Source organism: Leptonychotes weddellii, chromosome 1, assembly GCF_054177405.1.
Source record: "Leptonychotes weddellii isolate Sample4059 chromosome 1, ASM5417740v2, whole genome shotgun sequence".
NCBI classification, from domain to species: domain Eukaryota; kingdom Metazoa; phylum Chordata; class Mammalia; order Carnivora; family Phocidae; genus Leptonychotes; species Leptonychotes weddellii.
Genome location: NC_138369.1, coordinates 4,784,406 through 4,806,951, shown reverse-complemented (window position 1 = coordinate 4,806,951; position 22,546 = coordinate 4,784,406). Strand labels below are relative to the sequence as shown.

The window sequence follows — 22,546 nt, the reverse complement described above, 5'->3', positions numbered from 1 at the left end:
AGAGTGGCAATCAGAGGCGGCTTCGAATGGGGAGTGAGCTCTGAGCTGGGCCTCGCAGCATGAGGAAAGGATCTCTAGGTGGAGGAGAACTGGGAGGCAGTGGGACAACAGGCAGAGAAAGGGTGGGAGTTTTAGGTCCAGGTGCGGGTGAAATGCAAACGGGAGGGAGGGTCAGGAGGTGCAAGACCTGGGATCCCAAGCTTTAACTTTTAAGTCACCTAAAGAGGTGAAAAAAATTAAAATTCTTTCCATTCAGAAAACTTTTAATCAGGAGTGATGATCAGATCTGCATTTTAAAAAAGACAACTTTTGCTGGAGTATGAAAGCACAGAGATGGGAAGCAGGGAGTGAAAGAAGCAATAAAGCAAACAGCAAAAAGAGTATTTTCATAATTCTCTCATTTTCCACTTGCTGCAGCATGACCTCAGACTCAACACATCCAAACCGAAACTCTGCCTCCTCCAAAACCAGTGCTTCAACATAAACATTATTTATTTCCACATTTTGAGATGTTCATATTCCCAGCCTCTTTGTGGACCCTGAAGTGACAAAATTTTATAACAGATCCCAGCACAAAGCTTTGCACACAGAAGACGTTCAATGACAACTGAATGGAATTCCTCTTGGGATCCCCTGGACACCTGTGATCATAAGAGCAGTAAAATCTCATGGTTAAGAGTAAGGATTTTGAGTCAGAGGGCCTGAGTTCACAACCCGCCTCAGCCACCTTACGGTGTGAGACTGGTCGTAACAAGTGACCCATCTAAGCCTTGGTTTGTTTGTCCTGAAGATGGAAATTGCAACAGCACCTATGTCAAGGGCTGGAGATAAAGATCAGATCTGTAAAGGGACAAGCCCATAGTAAATCCTCACTAAACACTGGTGATTATCTATAACATTATCTATTCAGTGCTTACCACGCTCAGGCCATCGCTAGGGCTTCCCACACCCTTAAATCTGCACAGCAATTTTTCCATTCCATTTTACAGATAAGAAAACTAAGGCTGCCACAGTTGAATTTGTACAAGTTCTTGGGAGCCTTGGATCCCGACGCATCAGAGATGTGGCTGGAGGAACTTTTAGTAAAAGATCATTTAGTCCAGTGGTGGTTCTCATGTGTGTAATACTTTTGGCAATATCTGAAGACATTTTTGATCTTCACAACTGGGGGCGGGGGGGGGGGTTGGAAAGGGAAGAGATGCTGCTGGCATCTAGTGGGATGCTACTCAACATCCTACAATACACAGGCCATCCTCCCCACACCCATCCCAACCAAGCGTGATCAGACCCAAAATGTCAGTAGTGACCAGGTTGTGAAATCCTTCTCCAGTAGGACCATCCTTCCCATTTTCCCACTTCTGGAGCACTGACCATACAGATCCTACATACTTTTGGTAAGGGGGGGGGGGCTCTGTCCCTCCAGGGGCAGAGCATTCAAAAGTTCTCCACCTGCCCTGCACACAGTAGGTATCAGAACCCATTTTAATAAGTCTAGCAGCAGAGGAGACCGGAAAAGGAAAAGCATCCATCCCCCATTGTTCAATTGCGTGCAGGTTGTGTTTTCAACACACACACACACATTTTACAAATCCCAACGTCCCACGCCCCAAAAACAGCTTTGTTAGAGATGGCGTTCAAATAATCTATATTTTTCTAGGACTCCCATACATACCGAAAGGTATGCACACTTCTAAAAGGACCTCAGATCGGCCGCGGTCTTCTGACAACGACTACAAAAGAATCTGTAGGATTTCCCCGGGGAACGAGCCCGTGGGCCGTGACCTCTGCGCGCCGAAGGCGCTCACCCCACTCCCTCGCCTCTGGCTTCGCTCTCCCGCCCCCGGCTCCTCGGCTCCCAGTACTGCTGGGGCCCCGGCCGCGAAGCCCGGCCGCCAGGCGCGTGCCCACGCCGTGTCCCCCTCGCCCGCCCCTCGCGGCGGCTGAGGAATCCGGCCCGGGGCCTGACGCCGGCGCCCACACCGGCCGGCCCCCGCCCGCCCGCCACGGCCCGCGCGCGTCCCCTCCCGGCCCGGTGCGGCCTGGGCCTCGGCCGGTGCAGGCCCGCGGGCGCCCGCGGCCGGGCCAGGCGAGCTCAGGCCTGCCGCGGCCTACCCCGTCGGGTGCCGCCGAAGGCCCCCGCCTCACCTGGACGCGAGCGGGCGGGCCCGGGGCTGCTCCGGGGCGGGCGGGCGGCGGCGGCGCGGCGGTAACGGCTCCGCTCGGCCTCGGTAGCGGCGGCGGCGGCAGCGGCGACGGCGACGGCGGCGGCGGCTCCTCCTCAGCGCGCACGACCCGCTCCGGCCCGCGGCCCGGACACGCCCCCCCGGCGCGCGCGCCCATTGGCCGGCGTCCGCCACGGTGCGCTTCTCATTGGCCGACGTGCCTGTCTCGGCGCCCCGGGGCGCGCGGCGGAGGCGGGACTTCCGGCCGGCGCCGCCTGCGAAGGGCTCGGCGGTCGGCGGAGACGCGGGTGGCCGGCGATGGCCGCGGAGGGGGCCAGCTATGGCCCGGCCCACGGAGGCCGACGGAAGGCGGTGGCCGAAGAGCCGCGCCCCTTGCCGAGCGCATGCTGTGTGCCTCGCGCCTGTCTTTCCCGCCGCCGCCGCCTCCCTGCCAGGTAGGAATGGTCAGCGCGCCAGGGCTGTGGGGACAGGACCCGGGTTCGAATCCCGACCCCGACGTTTCCGCACTACGTGCCGTTAGGAAATGGCTGACGTCACCTCGTGGGGCCTCAGTTTCCTTATCTGGTGTGGTGAGGAGGTGGAGCATGGGACGTGGTCTGCCTTATATCAGTGTTGACTGTTGGAGCTAGCGGGTTCCCGGAGGCGCAGCCTAGCAGTCATTAAAATTTTATTGAGCGTCTACTATATGCCAGTCACTTGTATTGGGCAGCGAATGGACAAAAATGTTAGTCACAAATGTTAGGTGCATATTAAAATTTCTAGGAGCTGTGTTAAAGGAAAGGAAAGTTAAAAAAAAAAAAAAAACAGGTGATGTTACTATTAATGATGTGTTTCATTTAACAACGTGTCCAAAATGTTATTTCTACGTGTAATCAGTATAAAAGGTTATGAGATTTTTTATATCCTCTGCCCCCACCCCCCACTCCTCTGAAATCTGGTATGTCTTACACAGGGCCATCTCAAAGTGGACTGGCTACATTTCAAGAGCTCAGCAACCACGCGGCTACTGCTTTGGACCTGCAGTGCTAGGTGGGGAGGCAGAAGAGACATCAAGTGGATTTCCCAAGTGGCGGAAAGGGGTAAGAAGAAAAGTAAATGGGAGAAAGGGTATGGGGAATGTGGGGGGATGGCAGTTTGAAAGAGGGAGGTAGGGAAGGTTGAGAAGATGGCATTTGCAGAAGGAATTGAGCAAGTAATTATGCCATTCATTGTTTAATGCCGTGTTTGTCTGGTCGGACTTCCTGCAATGATGGGCATGTTCTTTATCATCACTGTCTAATTTAGTAGCCACTCGCTCCACGTGGCTTTTGGGCACTTGACATGTGGCTGGTGCCACAGAAGAACTGAATTTTTAATGTCCTTAATTTTTACTTAATTTAAATTTAGTCACATAGAGCTTGTGGCTCCCATAGTGGATGGCATAGATTTAGTAGAATGGTGGACAGTGCTCTGAATCCAGTGTGTACTTCATGCTAAATACTTTATGTGTAATCCTCACAGTAGCTCTGTGAGAAAGGAGCTATAATCGTCGTCATGGTGAAGAATGAGGTCCTTCATGTATTCATCTATACTTTGTTTTTGTTCTCGTTAATAGACTTTGTCTTTTGGAGCAGTTTGAGATTTACAGAAATATTTGAAAGAAAGTACAGAGTTACCATTTTCCCCACACCCAGTTTCTCCTATTAGTAACATCTTTCATTAGCATGATACATTTGTAATAATTAATGAATCAAAATTGATACATTATGAACCAAAGTTCATAGTTTATTTAGATTTCCTTTGTTTTTACTTAATGTCCTTCTTCCCTTCCAGAATCCCATGCAGGATGCCACATTACTTTTAGTTGTCCTGGTTCTCTCTCTCTCTCTCTCTTTTTTTTTCTTTTTTTTGAGATATAATTGACATGTAACACATGCTAGTTTTCGATGTACAGCATAATGATTTAATATGTGTATATGTTGTAAGATAATTAGTGCAAGAAGTTTAGTTAACACCTATCAGCACCCATAATTATAAATACTTTGTTGTTGTTGTGTTGAGAATTTTTAAGATCCACTCATTTAGTTGTCCTATTTCTTTAGGTGCCTCTCGGCTGTGGTGGGTTCTCAGACTTTTCTTGTTTTTGATGACCTTAATGGTTTTGAGAAGAAATGATCAGGTATTTTGTAGAGTACCCCTCTTTTGGAATCTGTCTGGTGTTTTTCTTTTTTTTTTCTTTTCTTTTTTAAATTTATTTGACAGAGCGAGACACAGTGAGAGAGGGAACACAGCAGGGGGAGTGGGAGAGGGAGAAGCAGGCTTCCCGCCGAGCAGGGAGCCTGATGCGGGGCTCAATCCCAGGACCCTGGGATCATGACCTGAGCCGAAGGCAGACACTTAACGACTGAGCCACCCAGGCGCCCCAAGTCTGGTGTTTTTCTTGTGATAAGACTGGGATGATGGGCTGGGGGGGAGGAAGAACCCCAGAGGTAAAGTGTGACTCTCATCACCTCCTGTCAAGGGTACATACTGCCAACATTATCTATACCTGTTGATGTTGACCTTGATTGCGGGCTGAGGTAGCATTTGTCAGGTTTCTCCACTATAAAGTTACTTGCCTCCCCCCCCGCCTTTCTATATTGTATACTTTGGAAGGAAATCATTATGTGCAGCACACACCTAAAGAATGAGATATGTTCCTTACATGAGATGTTTGTGTAAATTATGTGGAATTCTTCTGCATGGGAGATTTCTGTTCTCTTCCTAATTTATTGGTTTACCCATCATTTAATTATAACAGTGTGGCTGCTGGATATTTATTTCATCCTCTGCTTTATAATCCAATACGACTTTATTTTGTTGTTCGAATTGTTCCAGCTTTGGCCATTGGGAGCTCTTTCAGTTGGCTCCTGCCACCCTTTGACACACTCCCATCAGTGTGTTTGGTTTGGGGGTTTTTGGTTTTCTTGGGGGTACTTCCTTACTTCTGGTACTACAAGATGCTCTGGGCTCATCTCATATATTTCCTGCCCCAGTCCTAGAATCAGCCATTTCTCCCCACCTGGTTTCTTTTATTAGAGAGTGGTGTTAGAAACCAAGATCTGGGCACTCGGAGTGCTTGTTGCTACTGGGGTGTTGTTTCTTTTAGGTCATCAATACTTTTTAATCAGCCCCAGTGTGCCCGATGCAGGGGCTCCGCCCTGGGGATACAACAGCGACTGTGCCAGAGGGGGAATCTGCCCTCACGGAAGTCACAGTCAACCTGTGGGAACAGGCTTAAGAGAGCAACTCCAATATTGACGAGGTGTGCAACCTTGGGTAAGTTTTTTTAATCTCTCTAAACTTCAGCCTCCCCATCCGCGAAATGGGGGTGATTATAGTACTTCATGAGGGCACTGGGAAAATTAAATGAACTCAAGTACTCTTAGAACCTTTGGAACAGTGTGGCGTGAAGTGCTTATTAAATCTGATTCTTGTTCATAGTGATCAGAAATCGCACAATTACGATCATTATAAAATAATTAAAATCTGCAGAGGTTCAGAGTGCCAGAAAAGCATGTAGCAGGAGAACCTCATTTTGAGGTGGCCAGGAAGGCTTCCCAAGTCAGTGGGGTTGCAGCTGAGGCAGGAAGGGTAAGTCACTAGGCAAGGGGGAGGGGCAGAATGTTTCAGGCAGAAAGAACAGGAAGTGCAAAGACCCTGAGGCAGGCAGGAGCCTGGCACACTTAGGGACTGAGAAAAGGCCAGTGGTGGAGACGGGCAGGAGAGAAGACTCATGGGATTGGAAGGGGCAAATCACACAGGGCCTGGTGGGCCATGGCGAATTGAGACTCGGTCTTAAGAGCAAAAGAGGTGTGCTCGTTTTGGCAGCACATATACTAAAATTGGAACAATACAGAGAAGATTAGCATGGCCCCTATGCAAGGATGACATGCAAATTTGTGAAGCGTTCCATATTTAAAAAAAAAAGAGCAAGGGAGGTGACTTGTCCAAGGGCACAGGTCTAGTAAGGACAGTCAGGATCGGAACCCAGGTCCGTTTAGTCTCAGAGATCTTTATTTTCTTGGTCTGAATTTGAGAGAGGAAGTTCTTGATTGGGGGCGGGGGATTGTTTTGTTTTTGTTTTCGGTAAGAAGCATAGTTTTAGTTCTTAGGGGTCAGAATCTGAGTACACGCCAGCCACCGAAATTCTACGTTGTTCTTGCCGTCCCTCTAAGTACCATCTCTGAGGGCCTGTGAGGTCAGGAGACACAAAGCTGGCTTAGCCTGCATTCCCACCCTTGAGCACATCACTGCCCGAGAGAGAGGAGGATGCATATACACATAAATCCAGCAGGGGTGACAAGGGATAGGCACAGAGCACCGCTTCTCATGGAGCACAGTGTCTAAGCCGAAATATAGTGGGAGCAGGTGTGAGGTGGGGCTTCTGGATGGAGGAGCCCGGAGGAGTGCAGGCACGGTTTTGTCCCAGGGGATCTGGTAGGAAACAGGAGCCATCAGGAGCACTGGATGCAGATTGTGAGGTGGGACTGGGGTGTCTGTCTCCAGCCTCAAAGGGCCCTGGAAAGTCAGGCAGAGAAGTTGGGATTTTATCCCGTTGACCAGGAGCCGGCAAATTACAGCTTGATTCAGCCCACACTTGTATTTGTACAGCCTGTGAGTAAGAGTGAGGTTTACTCTTTTTTTTTTTTTTTTTTTTCTTGAAGCGAAAGAGAGCACGAGTGCACAAGGGGGTGGGGAAGGGTGAGGGAGAGGGGGAGAGAGTCCCAAACAGGCTCCATGTCCAGTGCGGTGCCCGTCACGGGGCGCGATCTCCCGACCCTGAGATCTTGACCTGAGCCGAAACCAAGAGTCAGAAGCTTAACCGACTGAGCCATCCGGGCACCTTGGATGTTTACATTTTTAAGTAGTTGAAAAAATAACAAAAGAGGAGCGCCTGGCTGGCTCAGTAGGTGGAGCACGTGACTCTTGATCTCAGGGTCCTGAGTTCAAACCCCACGTTGGGCGTGGAGCTTCCTTAAAACAAAAACAAAAGCAAAAGCAGAATAGCGTCTTGTGACCTGCGAAAGTTATAGTTTAGGTGTCCCGCCAAGTTTGCTAGTGACACAGCGTCACCTGTCGTCTGCATATGGCCCTTTGGTGGCTTTTCAAGCCACGGCAGCAGCAGCAGACAACTCCCAGGCAGGGCCCGCTTCCTGGCCATGCGTGCTGTGGTCTCACCGGGCCCTGCTCTTTTGTCACCATTTTGAAATTCTCAATAATCTGTGAATGAGGGGCCCCTCATTTTTATCTTGCATCAGGGTCCTGAAAATTACATAGCCAGGCCTGGTGACAGAGACCATATGGCCCACAAAGCCTACAGTATTTACTGTCGGGCCCTTTTCAGAGAAAGTATGTGAATCCTGTTACGGTGGACCGAACAGCAGCCCCTCCAAGATGTCCATGACCTTGTCTCCTGGTACCTCCAGCTGCATGACCTTACCTGGCAGAGGGGATTCTACAGATGGTATTAAGTTAAGGATCCAGAGAGGGGGAGATGATCATGGATGATCCGAATGGGACGCGTAATCACAAGGTTCTTATAGAAGGAGGGCAGGAGGATCAGAGGCAGAGGAGATGTGATGACGGAGCAGAGGCCGGTGATCCTGTTGCTGGCTGTGCAGGTAGAGGAGGGGCCATGAGCCACAGGATGCAGGCAGCTTCTAGAAGCTGGAAAAGGCCCAGAAACAGATTTCCTCCTAGCACTCCCAGAAGGGCCGCAGCCCAGCTGACACCTTAATTTTAGCCTCGTAAGACTGCTTTCACACTTCTGACCTCCGGGGCTCTAAAAGAATAAATGTATGTTGTTTTAGGCCACCGAGGGGGCAGTCACTTGTCACAATGGCCGCAGGGAATTGATACACCTGTCCTAGGCAACGAGCATGTAAAAGAATTTGTTTTGTAGCCAAAGAGAATTTTAGATGAGAGACTGACTTTGCTTGCTTGCTTGCTTATTTATTTATTTGAGGGAAGGGAACCAGAGGCAAGGGTGGACAGCCTGGGGCAGGGGCTGGGGGGCTGGGTCTGGAGAGGAGGATTCCAGAAATTGATGAGGTGGGATCAGTAAACTGGTCGGTGACCAGTCAGATGTGGAAAGGAGGTGCCCTGATTCATTAGACCCAGTGACGTGGAGGGGGAAGCTGTGACGTCTGAACCATTTCCAGGGCTCCGAATACAGGTGGGGGCTATTTTGGGGACACAAGAAACGGGTTTCACTGTCAGGTGTTCACCGCCTCCCAAACAGAGCTGAGGCATCAAAGCAGATGCTCGTTGGGAGGATGGAAGCCAGGCGGGCCTGGACAAGCCCAAAGAGTGTTCTGGCACTCAACATGCTTTACAGCTGCAATCTGATTCCATCTCAAGTGCCCAATAGGTCAGTTGTGTCAAGAACAGGAAGCTTTATTTATTTTTCCTTAGGCAGCAGCATGTATTTTCAGGTTAGCCACAGTTTGGAGGTCATGTCCATGTGCCAAGGGGACTGGCCCCTTCTAGGTGTGGGTCACCTTGGTTCCTATGTGTGCACATTTCTGCCCCAAAGAACCCGGCCCCGGAGGAGGCACAGAAATGCAGGGCTTTCTTTTAGGCACCGCTCTGCTCATCACGTCCCTGCGCCTCCGTTTGCTTATTTGTGAAAGCAGGCGGCACCACCACCTCAGGGACACGCAGAAAGCAGGCGCCGAGCAGAGTGTCTAATATGGTTAACACCCAGAGAGCAGGAAGGGTTCCGCTTTTTTTTTTTTTTTTTAAGTTGGCTCCATGCCCAGCGTGGAGCCCAACTCGGGGCCTCTAACTCACAACCCTGAGATCGAGACCTGAGCTGAGATCAAGAGTCCGTCGCTTCACCTACTGAGCCACCCAGGCGCCCAGTCCGCTTCTTGTCTTAAAACCTCGGCTCCTGGAATACCACCACCTGAGATAACGTGGGTCACTGACCTGGACAAGTGTGGCAAATTTTGCTTTCCAGAATGATCTTTCTGCAACTGACCCATAACCATTCCACTGCACTATCTTCCTGGCAAGAACAGCACTGGGTGTTTTATCTCTCCTGAGGTCAAAGGTTAGGAAAGGCCCTGCAGCTCTGGTTCCTGGGGTCATGGCGTGGCCTGGCTTTCCCTGCTGTCCTGGAGGGTTATCCATAGCAATCACTTTTTTTTTTTTTTTTTAAGATTTTATTTATTTATTTGACAGAGAGAGACACAGCGAGAGAGGGAACACAAGCAGGGGGAGTGGGAGACGGAGAAGCAGGCTTCCCGCCAAGTAGGGAGCCTGATGTGGGGCTCGATCCCAGGACCCCGGGATCATGACCTGAGCTGAAGGCAGATGCTTAACGACGGAGTCACCCAGGCGCCCCGATAGCAATCACTTTCACTTCCAGGTGTTCTCACTCGGTTACCGTCAGTCCAACGCTGACTCTGTAGCAGCCTCTATCACTTTTAGTTTTTGTTTTTAAGATTTCTGATGTTTCCTTTTCATGGTGTACAAGTTCTCTTTCTTGCTTGGCTCGTATGTTTCCCATGTATTTGCGGGGCTTTCTGCAGTGCTGTTTTTTAAAAGTTTTTTTTTTTTGGGCCCCTGGGTGGCTCAGTTGGTTGGGTGACTGCCTTCAGCTCAGGTCATGATCCTGGAGTCCCTGGATCGAGTCCCGCATCGGGCTCCCTGCTCGGCGGGGAGTCTGCTTCTCCCTCTGACCCTCCCCCCTCTCATGTACTCTCTGTCATTCTCTCTCTCTCAAATAAATAAATAAAATCTTTAAAAAAATAAATAAATAAATAAAAGTTGTTTTTTTTTTTAAGTGAAAATTCAGGGGTTTCTAATATATTCACAAAGTTGTGCAAACGTCACCACTGTCTCATTCCAGAACATTTCTTTACCCCAAAATGAAAGAAACCCATGCCTGTTAGCAGTCACTCCCCAGCCTCTGGTGACCACGAATCTGTTTCCTGACCCCATGGATTTGCCTGTTCTGGTCACTTCATGTAAATGGAATCATGTCACATATGGCCTTTAGTGTTTGAGCATCCTGTCATCGAGTCCATCCACGCTGGAGTATGAATTGGTACTTCATGGCTGAGTGATATTCCACCGTGCGGCAACACCACATTTTCTCTATCCATTCATCACGTGATGGACATGGGGGCTTTTCCCACTTCTTGGCTATTGTGAATAAGGCTGCTGTGAACATTCACGGACAAGTTTTTATAAGAACATATGTTTTCCTTTCTCTTGGGTCAATACCTAGGAGTGGGATAGCTGGGTCCTATGGTAACTCTACGTTTAATGTTTTGAGAAACCACCGAACTGTTTTCCAATCTTTTCTTTATAAATGAGGTGGAGGCTTCATGCTTGTCGGTCATTAGCAGGTAGTCAACTTGTGGCAACACGTCTCTAGCCTGGTTCTTCATCCGGTGACTCACAGGAAGCAGGCCCGGGACTCACGCGTATGCCGTGGCCTGCGTGCAAGGTGCCTCCCACCAGCCCCTGATGTGCTGGGGCAGGAGCTCCGAGGACATGTGTTTCCATTACTGGGTCCTAACCCCCACCCCCAGCAATACCCACACTCCCATATCACGAAATCTTCAAACCTCCCAGACCCCCAGACAACATATCCAAAAGCACACATTTCTCACAGCGCTGCATGCCCATGTGCATTCGAGAGCAGGTTGTGTGATAGGAACAAGCCAGGTGTTATCAGTCTTTTAAGAGCTCGTGCAAATTGGTAAGAACCAAAGGAGCAAAGGTAAGAAGCAGTTCGGGGGGCAGTCAGCAAACCCCAGACCGGGTCTGCCAAGGGGCCCAAGGGTAAGGACCCAAGGTGTCGATCATTCTGGCCCTGCCAGGACCCCCAGCACCGGCTTTCCCCAGGGGCGGCAGCCAAGTGAAGCTGGAAAGACACCCATTGGAAGCTACCTGCCCAGCGTAGGAAAAGGTTCATGTTCTGCCCCTGTGGTCGTAGCACTGACAGTCATCCTGAGCCACCAAGGAAGGGCTGTTGGCCGGAGGACGTTTCTTCTGGTCTCCAGTGGGTTACCTTTGGCTTGGCACTGATCCAAATGCCCAGAGATGACACTGGCTTAATGAATTGTACATCTGCTAGAAAAGACGGGTAGAGGCCCGCAACCATGTGGAATAAGAGTGGCTCCCGGCCTCCAAGCTGACCACTGTGTGGATGCAGTTCCTTTTTTAAAAATTTTTAATTTGGGGCGCCTGGGTGGCTCAGTTGTTAAGCGGCTGCCTTCGGCTCAGGTCATGATCCCAGGGTCCTGGGATCGAGCCCCACGTCAGGCTCCCTGCTCAGTGGAGAGTCTGCTTCTCCCTCTCCCTCTGCCTGCCACTCTGCCTACTTGTGCTCTCTATCTCTCTGTCAAAGAAATAAATCTTTTAAAAATAAAATAAAATAAAAATTTTTCATTTTTATTATTATTTTTTAAGTCGGCTCCCCTCCCAGCATGGAGCCCAACGCAGGGTTCAAACTCACGACCCTGAGATCACGACCTGAGCTGAGGTCAAGAGTTGGACACACAACCGACGGAGCCACCCAGGCGCTCCATGTGTGGATGCAGTTCAGTCCTCACGGTAAGCCTCTGAGTTGGGGCCTATTAGCCCTGTTTTACAGAAGGATCAAGTGAGCCCAAGGTCACACGCTCCCAGAGGATGGCAGAGAGGGGACAGGGGTTGGGACCACAGGGTCAAACAGGCCCATGATGTGATGAGGGAACAGGACACACAGTGCTCCCCCCGAGGCTGGAAGAATGTGGGGGAGAGTGGAGAAAGGGGAAGGTGCAGGTCAGCACCAAGAGAGGCCCCAGCCTCAACCCCAAGGGGATGGACAGGAGGAAAGAATGAGTAGGATGCAGATAAGCAGTGTGTGTGTGGAGGGGGTGTCTAGGAGAGAGGAGGGGCCCGAGGAGAAGGTTTGCATAGACCACTCTGGGAAAGGAGAGCCCAGCGGGGTGGGGGTCATGGGTTCACAGTGGCATCTCTGGGGTGTTATTACACTCCCCCATTCAGCCAGGGCCCAGTAGCCTGAGATGGTTGAGTTTGGAGGGAAGGGGATGTCCTCAGGATGGAGTTAAAGCACTAGGTCCGCATGGGAGAGGGGAGAAACCAAGGCCATAGAGAAAGGGTCTGTCTTGCTCTTCATTCCCTCCCCACATCCCTAGCACCCAATATGCTGCTGTCTTACTCAGGTCCGTCCTGGGCAGATCGGTATGCTCTGGCTGCAGAGCCGTAACAAGGCAGCCCAGTCTGGGTGGGTCAGGGACAGCAGAAATCTGTTTCCTCACATTGAGAGCATCAGATAAATGTTTTTTGTTTATTTTTAAGTAATCTCTCCACCCAGCATGGGGCTTGAACCCACAACTCCGAGATCTCAAGAGTTGCACATTCCACCGACTGAGCCAGCCAGGCGCCCCTAAATAAATGTTTGATGTTGTTATATGTATATGAAGGTACATAAGTAAAATTGTTTTATTATTAAAAGAACTATTTCTTCCTGGTTCGTTCTGGAGGCAAGGAGCCCAAGATCAAGGTGTTGGCAGGGCTGGTTCTTTCTGAGGCGTCCCTCGTTGACTTGCAGATGGCCACCTTCTCTCTGTGTCCTCACACGTCTTCCTTCTGTGCGCATCTGTGTCCTATTTTCTCCTTTTTATAAGGACACGAGTCATTGGATTAGGGCCCACCCTAATGGCCTCATTTTAACTCGATCACCTCTTCAGAGGCCCTCCCTCCAAATACAGTCAGCCCGAGGCCCTGCGGGTTAGGGCTGCAACACATGAATTTTGGAGGGGGCACGCAGTTTGGTCCGTCCCCCTAGGTAAGCCCACTGGGTCTCAGCAAGGTGGGCAGAGGAGCTCAGGAGGCCCTCGTCACCCATGGGCATGGCCCAGCCTTCCGCAGTTAAGGAGGCAGGATTCTCTGGTGGATGGGGCTGGCCTGGAGTTCCGGTGGGAGGATGGGGAGCCGTACATCAGGGGCTCAGGCCCGGCGAGGGGCCCCATGGATGTCCACAGAGGCTGGCCAGATGAGCTACAGCCAGCATAGGATCAGGAGAGGAGATCCAGGAACAGCTGGGGGGACTGGCCATCTCAGAGCAGCCTTCCTACCCCCAGGAGCAAGGGTTTTGCTGGGCTCACACCGAGGGGAGGCCCCACTGGACACATGCTCTCCTTCCTCCTCCTCTCTTTGCCGCCGCAGCAGGCCTTGCTCTGCCCAGACCCCTGCCTCCCTCCTTTCCCCTGGCCAGCATCCCCAGTCCCTTCCCCCAGTAGTGCAGCCCGCCTGTTCCCACAGATGAGCATGGTGCCGAAATGAGAACGGTGGTGAGACCCCCCATCTCCCACTACCCCCACCGGCACAGGGTCCTGTTCAGTTAAGCAGCTGCCAACGTGAGCCCTGCTCTCCCTAGTCTCTGTGGCTCCCTGAGAGACTGGCTGAGTCTTGTCACTGCCAGTGCCCAGCACAGGGCCTGGCAGCCAGCAGGCATCAAAGATTTGCTGGCCAAAGGAGCAAGAAGCAGGCCCTTCCTGGGAGGACCAGCAGCACTAAGACCCCAGCCCAGGTTTGTCCCATTCTGGTAGGGCCTGCCCCTGTCGCCCCTGCCAGTGAATCAGGCCACCCACTTTGGGGTCCCTTCCACGGCTGGTGAGCAAGAAGGGCACCCCTCCTCCTGTCACGGGTCCTGTCCCCTGCTGCCCCATGCTTTGTGAGTGAGCTAGCTTAGTCCCCACCCAGTGACGAGTGTCCTTAGCACACCATCTGCCTCACCTTCCCCATGTGTGTAGGGACCCAGAGGCCAGAGTGGTCAGCCTGGGGTGGGGTGGGGTGGGGAGAAAGCATGGCCGCTCTTCCAGCCATCTTCTTGGGCCTTCGCATTCCCCAGTGAGGAGTGTTCAACCCACCCAAGTGTACCCAGGGCAGGCCAAGGGTCAGGAGGAACTAACTGAAAGCTGCTTTTCCCAAGAAAGGCAGGACTGGTGTGAAAGGCCAAAGGTCACTGAGCAGACACCCTCCAAGAGGGTGAGGGGGAGCCCCTCCGGGTTTGGAGAAACAGGGCCAGGAAGCAGCTGTTAGTAGCTATGCTGTGAGCGGGGCTTCTCATTCTCGGGGCCACTGACCTTTGGGCCGGAGGATTCTTCGTGGGGGGCGGGGCAGGACGTTTAGTAGCATCTCTGGCCATCTCTTGACAACCAGTTATCTCTCCAGGCATTGCCAGGTGTCTCCTGGGGGCAAAATCGGCCCACTTGTCAGAACCAAGCCTGGAGAGAGGATTCCCTTGCCTAGGTTCTTAGGCTGATGTTAAGGGCCTTCAGATCACATCCGGGTCAGGTATTCAGGGGGCCTGCTGTTTGATGTGCCCTGTTCCAGGGGCCTGAATTCTCCCCCACCCCCATCCCCACCCACCGTTTTCCAGAACTGGGTCCATATATCACTTCCGCCAAGAAGTGTTCTGTGGGTGCTGTGGCAGGCAAAAAAATGCCCCCCCCCCAGATGTCCACGTCCTCATCCCCAAAACCTGAGAATATGTCACCTTCCGTAGCGGAAGGGACTTGGCAGATGTAGTTAAGTTAAGGCTCTGGGGATGGAAGATGATCCTGGGTTATCCCGGTGGCCCAACATCATCACAAGGGTCCTTAGGACAGGGAGGCAGGAGGGTCAGAGCAGAGGAGAGTGACAACAGAAGCGGGATGCAGAGAGAGCCTGGAAGGTGCTCCGCTGCTGGCTTTGCAGGGAGAGGAAGGCCGCGCGCCAGGGGGCACGGGCCACTCTGGAAGCTGGAGGGGTGAAGACACAGATGGCCCACAGAGCCTCCAGGAGGCTCTTGGCCCAGCCAATAGCTTGATTTTAGGAGTTCTGCCCTCCACAACCGAAAGATCAGAAACTCGTATTGTTTTAAGCCACCGTGCTTGAGGTAATTTGTTACCTCGGCCGCAGGGAACTCAGGACAGGCATGCGTTCACTCTGGAGCCCGAGTCGGGGAGGGGGGCGTGGGGGGCGGCCCCTGGGCAGTCGGGCTGGCCTCTGCCTCTCTTGGGGCACGAGCTACGCTGTACCCCAGGCCTGCTGTCTCTCCCACTAGATGCTGAGGACTCAGTGTATGCAGGTTGAGGGTCAGGCCTTGGGTGGACCAGACATTCTCAGGCTGAGAACAACGAGATGAAGCAGACAGGGACCACTTTTCTCCCCACTCCACCCCCCAAAAGTCACACATAAAAAGACCAAAAAGCCCCAGTCTTTGTTTCACATTGCTGACTTGGAAAGGCTTCTCAGGTTCTTTAAGGTGTCCTGGGCCCAGTTCTTTTCACCCCCACCCCCAGGAAGAGACATCTCTGATTTTTTTAGCCAACAGGGCTAAAGGGAAAGTGAATTTTGCGTTCAAAAGTTCACAATTGGACACGTAGCCCAGGAGGCACCTCCAGTCCCTTTATCAGCAGCAAAAATACCAAGTGGGGGCGGTTGTGTGGCCTCAGCCTGACCCCAGAGAAAGGGACCAGGGACAGAACCGTGAGAAAATGCTCTTGTCTCAGAGATGACTGGAAAGGAGAGAAGAATCCAGAGCGGGTGTGTCTCTGAAGCTGAGGCAGGCAGGAGCCCTCGGGGAGCCACCAGGGGCCCTCAGGCCACACGGGCTGCTGTCAGGCTTCCATGGAGCCTGTGCAGGAGGTGACGGGGACAGTCAGCAGGAGGGGTCAGGGATGCCGGGTTTCTTGGGGTGGAGGAGACTGGAGAGGCATCCTTGGCATTTATCCCCTGCCAAACGGGGTGGCTGCAGAAACAGGCAAGAAGGGAGAATGGGTGGTGAGAGCAGAGAGGTGAGGAATGTGTCAGTTGTGGTTTTTATTTTCTATACTCTGATGCTTTGAGATCTTAGGGCCTTGCTGCTGTGGGAGGGACTGCCCCTCCCAGGGCTAGCTGATCCCTAGAGATAGCATACACCTCGCCTGCCACCGCTCCTCCTCTGACCACCTCCTTAGCAGGCTGCCACACTCCAGGAGGCAATGTCCCCTTGCCCTAATGTCCCCAGGGCCCCGGGGCCAGACAACTAGGCCTGCCCCTATCCCCCAGAGCCCACAGAGATTATTCAAACCAGCCAGTCCTGAGACTGTTGACCCTGCCTTTCCGTCCTGTAGAAACCACAATAAAGGCTCCTGCTCACGTCTCTGCCTTGCTCCCTCTGTCTCCTGAGCGACCCTGGTGCTTCCTCGTGTAGCCCCACATGGTGTGCGGTGCCCCTTCCTCCTGGGATCTGTGAGTAACAGACTGTCTCCTCCTGTGTTAGCCTCACCATACCTGAATAATAATAAAACCTACACTTTAAAACCCTGAGGGGCAGATCTGTCACTGGGGATGGACAGAAAGGGGAAAATGGGGTACAAAGGAGGTAGAGGGAGTGGATGCATGGGCCTCCTTGTCTGGGTGATACTGGAGAAGGGGGGGACTGCTCACTCAGCTAGAAGCCCACAGGAGCTCACATGTACTGGAGGTGACCCCCCCGCCCCCACTCCAGGTCCTGTCATCTGGATTCGACAGTCACAGGACTCCGCATTGGCTGTGGACCTGAGCCAGCACACTTTATTTTATTTTTTTAGATTTTTTTTTTTTCTAAAGATTTTATTTATTTATTTGACAGAGAGGCAGTGAGAGAGGGAACACAAGCAGGAGGAGTGGGAGAGGGAGAAGCAGGCTTCCCGCGGAGCAGGGAGCCCGATGCGGGGCTCGATCCCAGGACCCTGAGATCATGACCTGAGCCGAAGGCAGACGCTTAACGACTGAGCCACCCAGGCACCCCTATTTTTTTTAGATTTTTTAATTTATTTGACAGAGAGAGAGACACAGCAAGAGAGGGAACACAAGCAGGGGGAGTGGGAGAGGGAGAAGCAGGCTTCCCGTGGAGCAGGGAGCCCGATGCGGGGCCCGATCCCAGGACCCTGGGATCATGACCTGAGCCGAAGGCAGACGCTTAACGACTGAGCCACCCAGGCGTCCCTGAGCCAGCACACTTTAAACCCTCTGCAGGTCCCACCCCATGAGCCCCAGGAGGTAGCTGGCCTTGCCAGCCCCCATGCTGACTGGCACTGGCTGGCACCAGCAGCCCAGGAGGAAGCCGACACTCGCCTCCAGATACAGCCCCGCCCCGTAGTACCCAAACACGCGCCTGGTGACCAGCCCCCACCATGACTCTGGCATCCAGTCAGCTGGGGGAGAGACCCACAGCAGCTTCGGGCCGAGCACCATGCCACCCAGCCCCCCAGCCCCTATGCCCTGCTGCTGTCAACTTGGGTACAGCCTGGGGCACCAAAAGCCTGGGCTTTCGGACTCCTCAGCTTACCCGTCCCTTCCTTTTTAACAGAAGCACCGCATAGCCCAGCAGTGAGGGGTGCCTGGCCTAGCAGCTCAGCCCTGACTCCTTGGGCACAGGACTGACCGGCCGGAGCCTCAGTTGTCACATTAGTGGATATAAAATTCCTCGGTACAGGACCTGGCATGTTGCAAGCCGACGCCGGTGGTTGCATCCTTTGATACTACAGCTCCTAAGGGATCGGGGTCAAACAGGGTCAGGAGTGTAAACATACACACATACAGCAACACAGCCTGTGAGACAGGACAGAAACTTGGATCCCCCCAGTTTCTCAGTGGATCAGTGGTTCCCAGCGGGGGTGGAGGAGCCAGGGAGTTTTGTCTGGGGACAGTTTGGGGTGTCACAACCAGGGACCAATGCCAGTGGCATCTAGTGGGTGGAGGCCAGGGATGTTGCTTGACATCCTATGATGCCCAGCATGGCCCTCAACAACACAGAAGTATCCAGCCCCTGGTGTCAACAGTGCCAAGACTGAGAGGCCCTACCCTAGAATGTGAGCCGTGAGAGGCCAGGGGGTTCAGTTTCTATCGTTCACCATGTAGCCTCACATTCTGGAACACGGCCTGGCAGAGAACAGGCTCTCAAAGGCGTTCGTGGTACTCACGCTGTCCCAGTCCAAGAGTGCCAACACCTGCTCACAGCGCCCTTGGACCCATTCCAAGGCACCGGCTGCCCAGTCACCACCCTCCGAAGCCACCTGCCACGACAACCCTGTCCCCCTTGCAGGTGGGCTCAGACCACCTCCAGGATCTGGAGGCCACCATCAACCACTGGATCCACTTGGAACTCTGTGCCTCCTGCATCTACCCGTCCACATCTTTCCATTTTGACCACGATGAACTGGCTTTGAGGAATGTTGCCACCGATTTTCCTCATCAAGCTCACGAGGAGAGGGACCGTGCTGAGAAACTGATGGCGCTGTAGGACCCACATGGTGGCCGAGTTTCCCCTCAGGATAGCAAGAAAGCAGACTGTGGTACCTGGGAGAGCAGGCTGGATACAGTGTGGCAGAAGTCACGTTTGGTGCAAAATGTGAATCAGTCACAACCAGAACTTGTACAAAGCGGCCATTGACAAAGATGGCCAAGTCATTCATGTAACTACATTGAATGAGAGGATGAAATCTATCAAAGAATTGGGCAATCACATAACCAGCTTGCACAAGATGGGACCCCAGAATCCCTGCATGGCAGAGTATCTTTTTGACGAGGACACCCGGGGACAGTGATGACTGCTGAGCCTTCGGTGGGCTTCCCTGCAGCCACGAGGGATGTCCATGCCAGGTAGTGCACACGCGCTGCACGTACCATTCCCTCTTCTCTCAGTTGTGTTAGAATGTCCACTTGACTTTGTTCACTTGTACCATTCCTTCAAATAGAGTGATTTGTTACCTCCTCCCCCAAAACGAAACAAAAATTCCTCCTTCCTGAGGAATCGTGTGCACCTGTTCTGACCTGTCCGGGGGTTCCTTGGAGGAAAGATGCAAGGCACTGGCCTCTCTTTTGCCCACTTTGTAACTCTCTCAAAGCAGGAAGGGACTATGCAGAGGGCATTCCTTGAGTACAGCTGAAAGGCAAATGAACAAGGTGCTGCCACACGGGGTGGGGGGGAGGGGCGGGGAAGATTACAGTTGGGACAAACAATAGACATGGCGAAAGCCTGAGAGGAGAAGCTGGGGGAGGAGCTACTTGGAGGAGGAGCTACTCAGGGGAGGAGCTACTTGGGAATAATGGCTTTGAAAAACCTCCCATGCCTGGGGCAGGATGCATGCTCAGAAAAGATTTTAGAAGCCCCTAAGCGTTCACCTCTGGCTGATCTTTAGACTCACCCCAAGCAGGAAGTGAAGGCTAAGGCCGAGTTGTAAGCAACCCGGCTTGGAGTTACAGGAGTGCCCCAACACAGAGTCAGTCTGCAAACACCAGGAAGTACTTTGTCTCCTCTCCTCTTTCCTTCCTTCCACGCTGCCCTCTTCCTCTTTCTCTCCTCTTTCACCTTTCTCCTCCACCGCCTACTCTTTGTCTCCTTCTTCCTTCAGGCATTTAAGAAATGTCCAGCAAGGGCGCCTGGGTGGCTCAGTCGTTAAGTGTCTGCCTTCGGCTCAGGTCATGATCTCAGGGTCCTGGGATCGAGCCCTGCATCGGGCTCCCTGCTCTGCGGGAAGCCTGCTTCTCCCTCTCCCCCTCCCCCTGCTTGTGTTCCCTCTCTCGCTGTGTCTCCCTCTGTCAAATAAATAAATAAAATCTTTAAAAAAAAAAAGAAATGTCCAGCAAATGCTGACCAGAAGCTAAAGGAACTGACACTTCAGAGACCACATACAATAAGAAATACAGTTTTAAAAATATTCTAGAAAAGTCATTCAGACAACTGCAACCCACAGCAAACAGCAACAAAGCCAGAGGGGGACAAATCTGATTCACAGACTTACCACATTGTAATATTCAAATTGCCTAATTTTCAACAACAACAAAAATGAAGCATGCCAAGCAACAAGAGTATGGCCCATTTGCAGGAAGATAAGAAACTAACAAGTGACCCCTGAGGACACACATACATTAGACTTGAAGAAGACTTTAAATCAACTGTGTTAAATATACCTAAAAAGCTAAGGGGAACCATAGACAAAGAACTAGGGGAAATATGGAGAATGATGTCTCATCAGATAGAGACTATCAAAAAGAAAGAGAAATTGTATGAAAGAAACAAATAGAGGTCGCCAATGTACCATCTCCAGGCGGCCCCGGGAACCTGTTTTTCCCAGGAGCAGCTGTGAGCAAGTGGAACAAGGTTTCATACGTGTGGCCATCCGAACCAGCGTTACTGGCTTGCTTCAAGGAACAGGTCGGCTACAGGGAAGGGCCTACTATGGAAACCAAGAGAATCCAGTCTCAGCTCCCAAATGAAGATGGTGATCACAGTGACGAAGAAGATGAATAGCCCCAAGTGGTGGTTTTAAAAAAGGGAGACCTGTCAGTTGAAGAAGTCATGAAAAGTAAAGCAGAAATAAAGGCTGCCAAAACAGATGAAGAACCGGCTATAGTTGATGGAAGAATCATGTATCGAAAACCAGTCAAATATTCCTCGGATGAAAAATACTCAGGTTTAACAGCAAGCTCAAAAAAGAGGAAGGCAAATGAAGATGAAATAAATAAGCAGGACTCAGTTAAAAAGAACTCACAAAAGCAAATCAAAAACAGTTGCCTCCTTTCTTTTGACAATGAAGATGAAACTGAGTAAGTGTAAATATTTTGGACTTAGTCGTCCTTAAGAATATATGGGGTGTTTTTTAAAGTGACACTTTTTTTTCTATTTAAAGATAATACAAGTTCATTATAGAAAGTTCAGAAAAAATTTAGTATGATAAAAATTTTGTCTATCAACACCCCTTTGACATGAGGCTAACTCTGTAGATATTAACTAGTATTAACATTTTGGAACTCCCACATGTGGGGTATGTATTTTTTAAACAAAATTGAGATTATATTGCATATGTTTTCTGTCCTGCTTTTCACATGACATTATATTCTGAGCATTTTTGCAGATCAGTAAAATTCAAAAATTTAACATAATTGCTACAGAGGATTTTGTCATTAAACAGATCGCCTATTGCATCTTCTTCATTTGCAGAAGCCCACTTTGGAGGAAGATGATAATGTGCCTATTTAAGAATACTTCCCCAGCTCCTGCTAAAGGTAGCCATATAACAGCTCTGGCAATTTTAGAGATAAAAGTGGATCTTGTACAAGTGAGCTTCTAATAGAAGGGATCTTGATAGAAGAGAGGACTTTGTCTCCTCTCCTAATGTATAACATGGAGACTGTAGTTAATAACACTATAAAAAAGACAGATACAGGTAGAAGTCTGCTTAATAAAGCTACCAGGTGTTTGATACAAGAAAGCAGATCTGGCAAGCACGAACCTTTGTCCTTCTCACTACATCCTGCTACATCCGGGAACACATACATGAAACCTAAGAGTATTGGAGCCATTTTTTGGCCTAAGGAAGGCAGATCCTTTCTCTGGGTGGTACAGTGGAGAGATTCAAGGCACTTGGATCCTGATAGCATGCCTCGAGGAGCTGCTGCACCAGCCATGGACTGCCAACCTCTGGACTTCTTGTTACATGAAAAGAATAAACCAAAAGTTGTTGGTCAGTAGTACCACTTGCTGACACCTGAGAATTCAATGTCTCCTGCCCTCCTTTTCCCTTAAGAGGCCCCCTTTAGTGTTGAGCTCTAGAATTTGTCAACCTTAAAAATAAAAGTCAATTATTTTACCAGCAAAACAAAACAAAACAAACAAACAAACAAAAAAACAAATAGAAATTCTGGAGCTGGAAAGTAAGACAAGATGAAAATTTCCCTGGAGAGTTTCAACAGAAGATTTTAGTGGGCAAAAGAAAGAACCACTGAACTTGAAAATCGGTCAATTGAAATTATCCAGGAGCCAAAAGAAGAAAGAATGAAGAAAAATGAACAGGACCTGAGACACCTTTGGGACACCATCAAGTATATAAGTGAGCGTATAATGGGCATCCCAGAGGCAGAAGAGAAAAGAGAAAAACTGTTCAAAGAAACAGTGAGTGAACACTTAACCAAATTTAGTAACAAACATAAATCTGTACGTGCAAGAAGCTCAGCAAATTCCAAGCAGAAAAAATCAAAGAGATCCACACCAAGACATTATAATTGAATTCTTGGAAAATAAAGACAAAGAGGGGCACCTGGGTGGCACAGTCGGTGAAGCGTCTGACTCTTAGTTTCAGCTCAGGTTGTGATCTCAGGGTCATGAGATCGGGTTCCACGCTCAGAGCAGAGTGTGCTTGAGTTTCTCCCTCCCTCTGCCCCTTCCCCTTCTAAAATAAATAAATAAATATTTAAAAAAAGGAAAAAGACCAGAGAACCTTTAAAGCAGCAAGAGAGAAGTGACTCATTACATACAAGGGATGTCCAATGAGAATAACAGTTGATTTCTGATCAGATATCACAGAGGC

At 50.8% G+C, this 22,546-nt stretch overlaps 2 protein-coding genes, 1 non-coding gene and 1 pseudogene across 3 annotated transcripts in view; 3 read left to right on the top strand and 1 right to left on the bottom strand.

The window, feature by feature from the left end:
- ELAVL1 (ELAV like RNA binding protein 1) overlaps positions 1 to 2,299 on the bottom strand; it is a 36,823-nt gene extending 34,524 nt beyond the window's left edge. Inside the window, exon 1 of the mRNA XM_081810860.1 lies at positions 2,146 to 2,299. The gene's annotated coding sequence lies outside the window, so the exon portion shown is untranslated. The remainder of the gene's footprint in view (positions 1 to 2,145) is intronic.
- Positions 2,300 to 2,435: 136 nt separating this feature from the next.
- CCL25 (C-C motif chemokine ligand 25) overlaps positions 2,436 to 22,546 on the top strand; it is a 35,942-nt gene continuing 15,831 nt past the window's right edge. Inside the window, 2 exon segments of the mRNA XM_081805320.1 lie at positions 2,436 to 2,617; positions 5,311 to 5,480. Of these exon segments, the coding sequence (XP_081661446.1) occupies positions 2,481 to 2,617; positions 5,311 to 5,480 (307 nt within the window). The 5' untranslated portion in view covers positions 2,436 to 2,480.
- On the top strand, positions 6,017 to 6,123 carry LOC115941128 (U6 spliceosomal RNA). Its single transcript, XR_004075891.1, has one exon. It is a non-coding gene; the product is annotated as a U6 spliceosomal RNA (small nuclear RNA).
- Positions 17,975 to 22,438, top strand: LOC102750913 (uncharacterized protein KIAA1143 pseudogene; annotated as a pseudogene).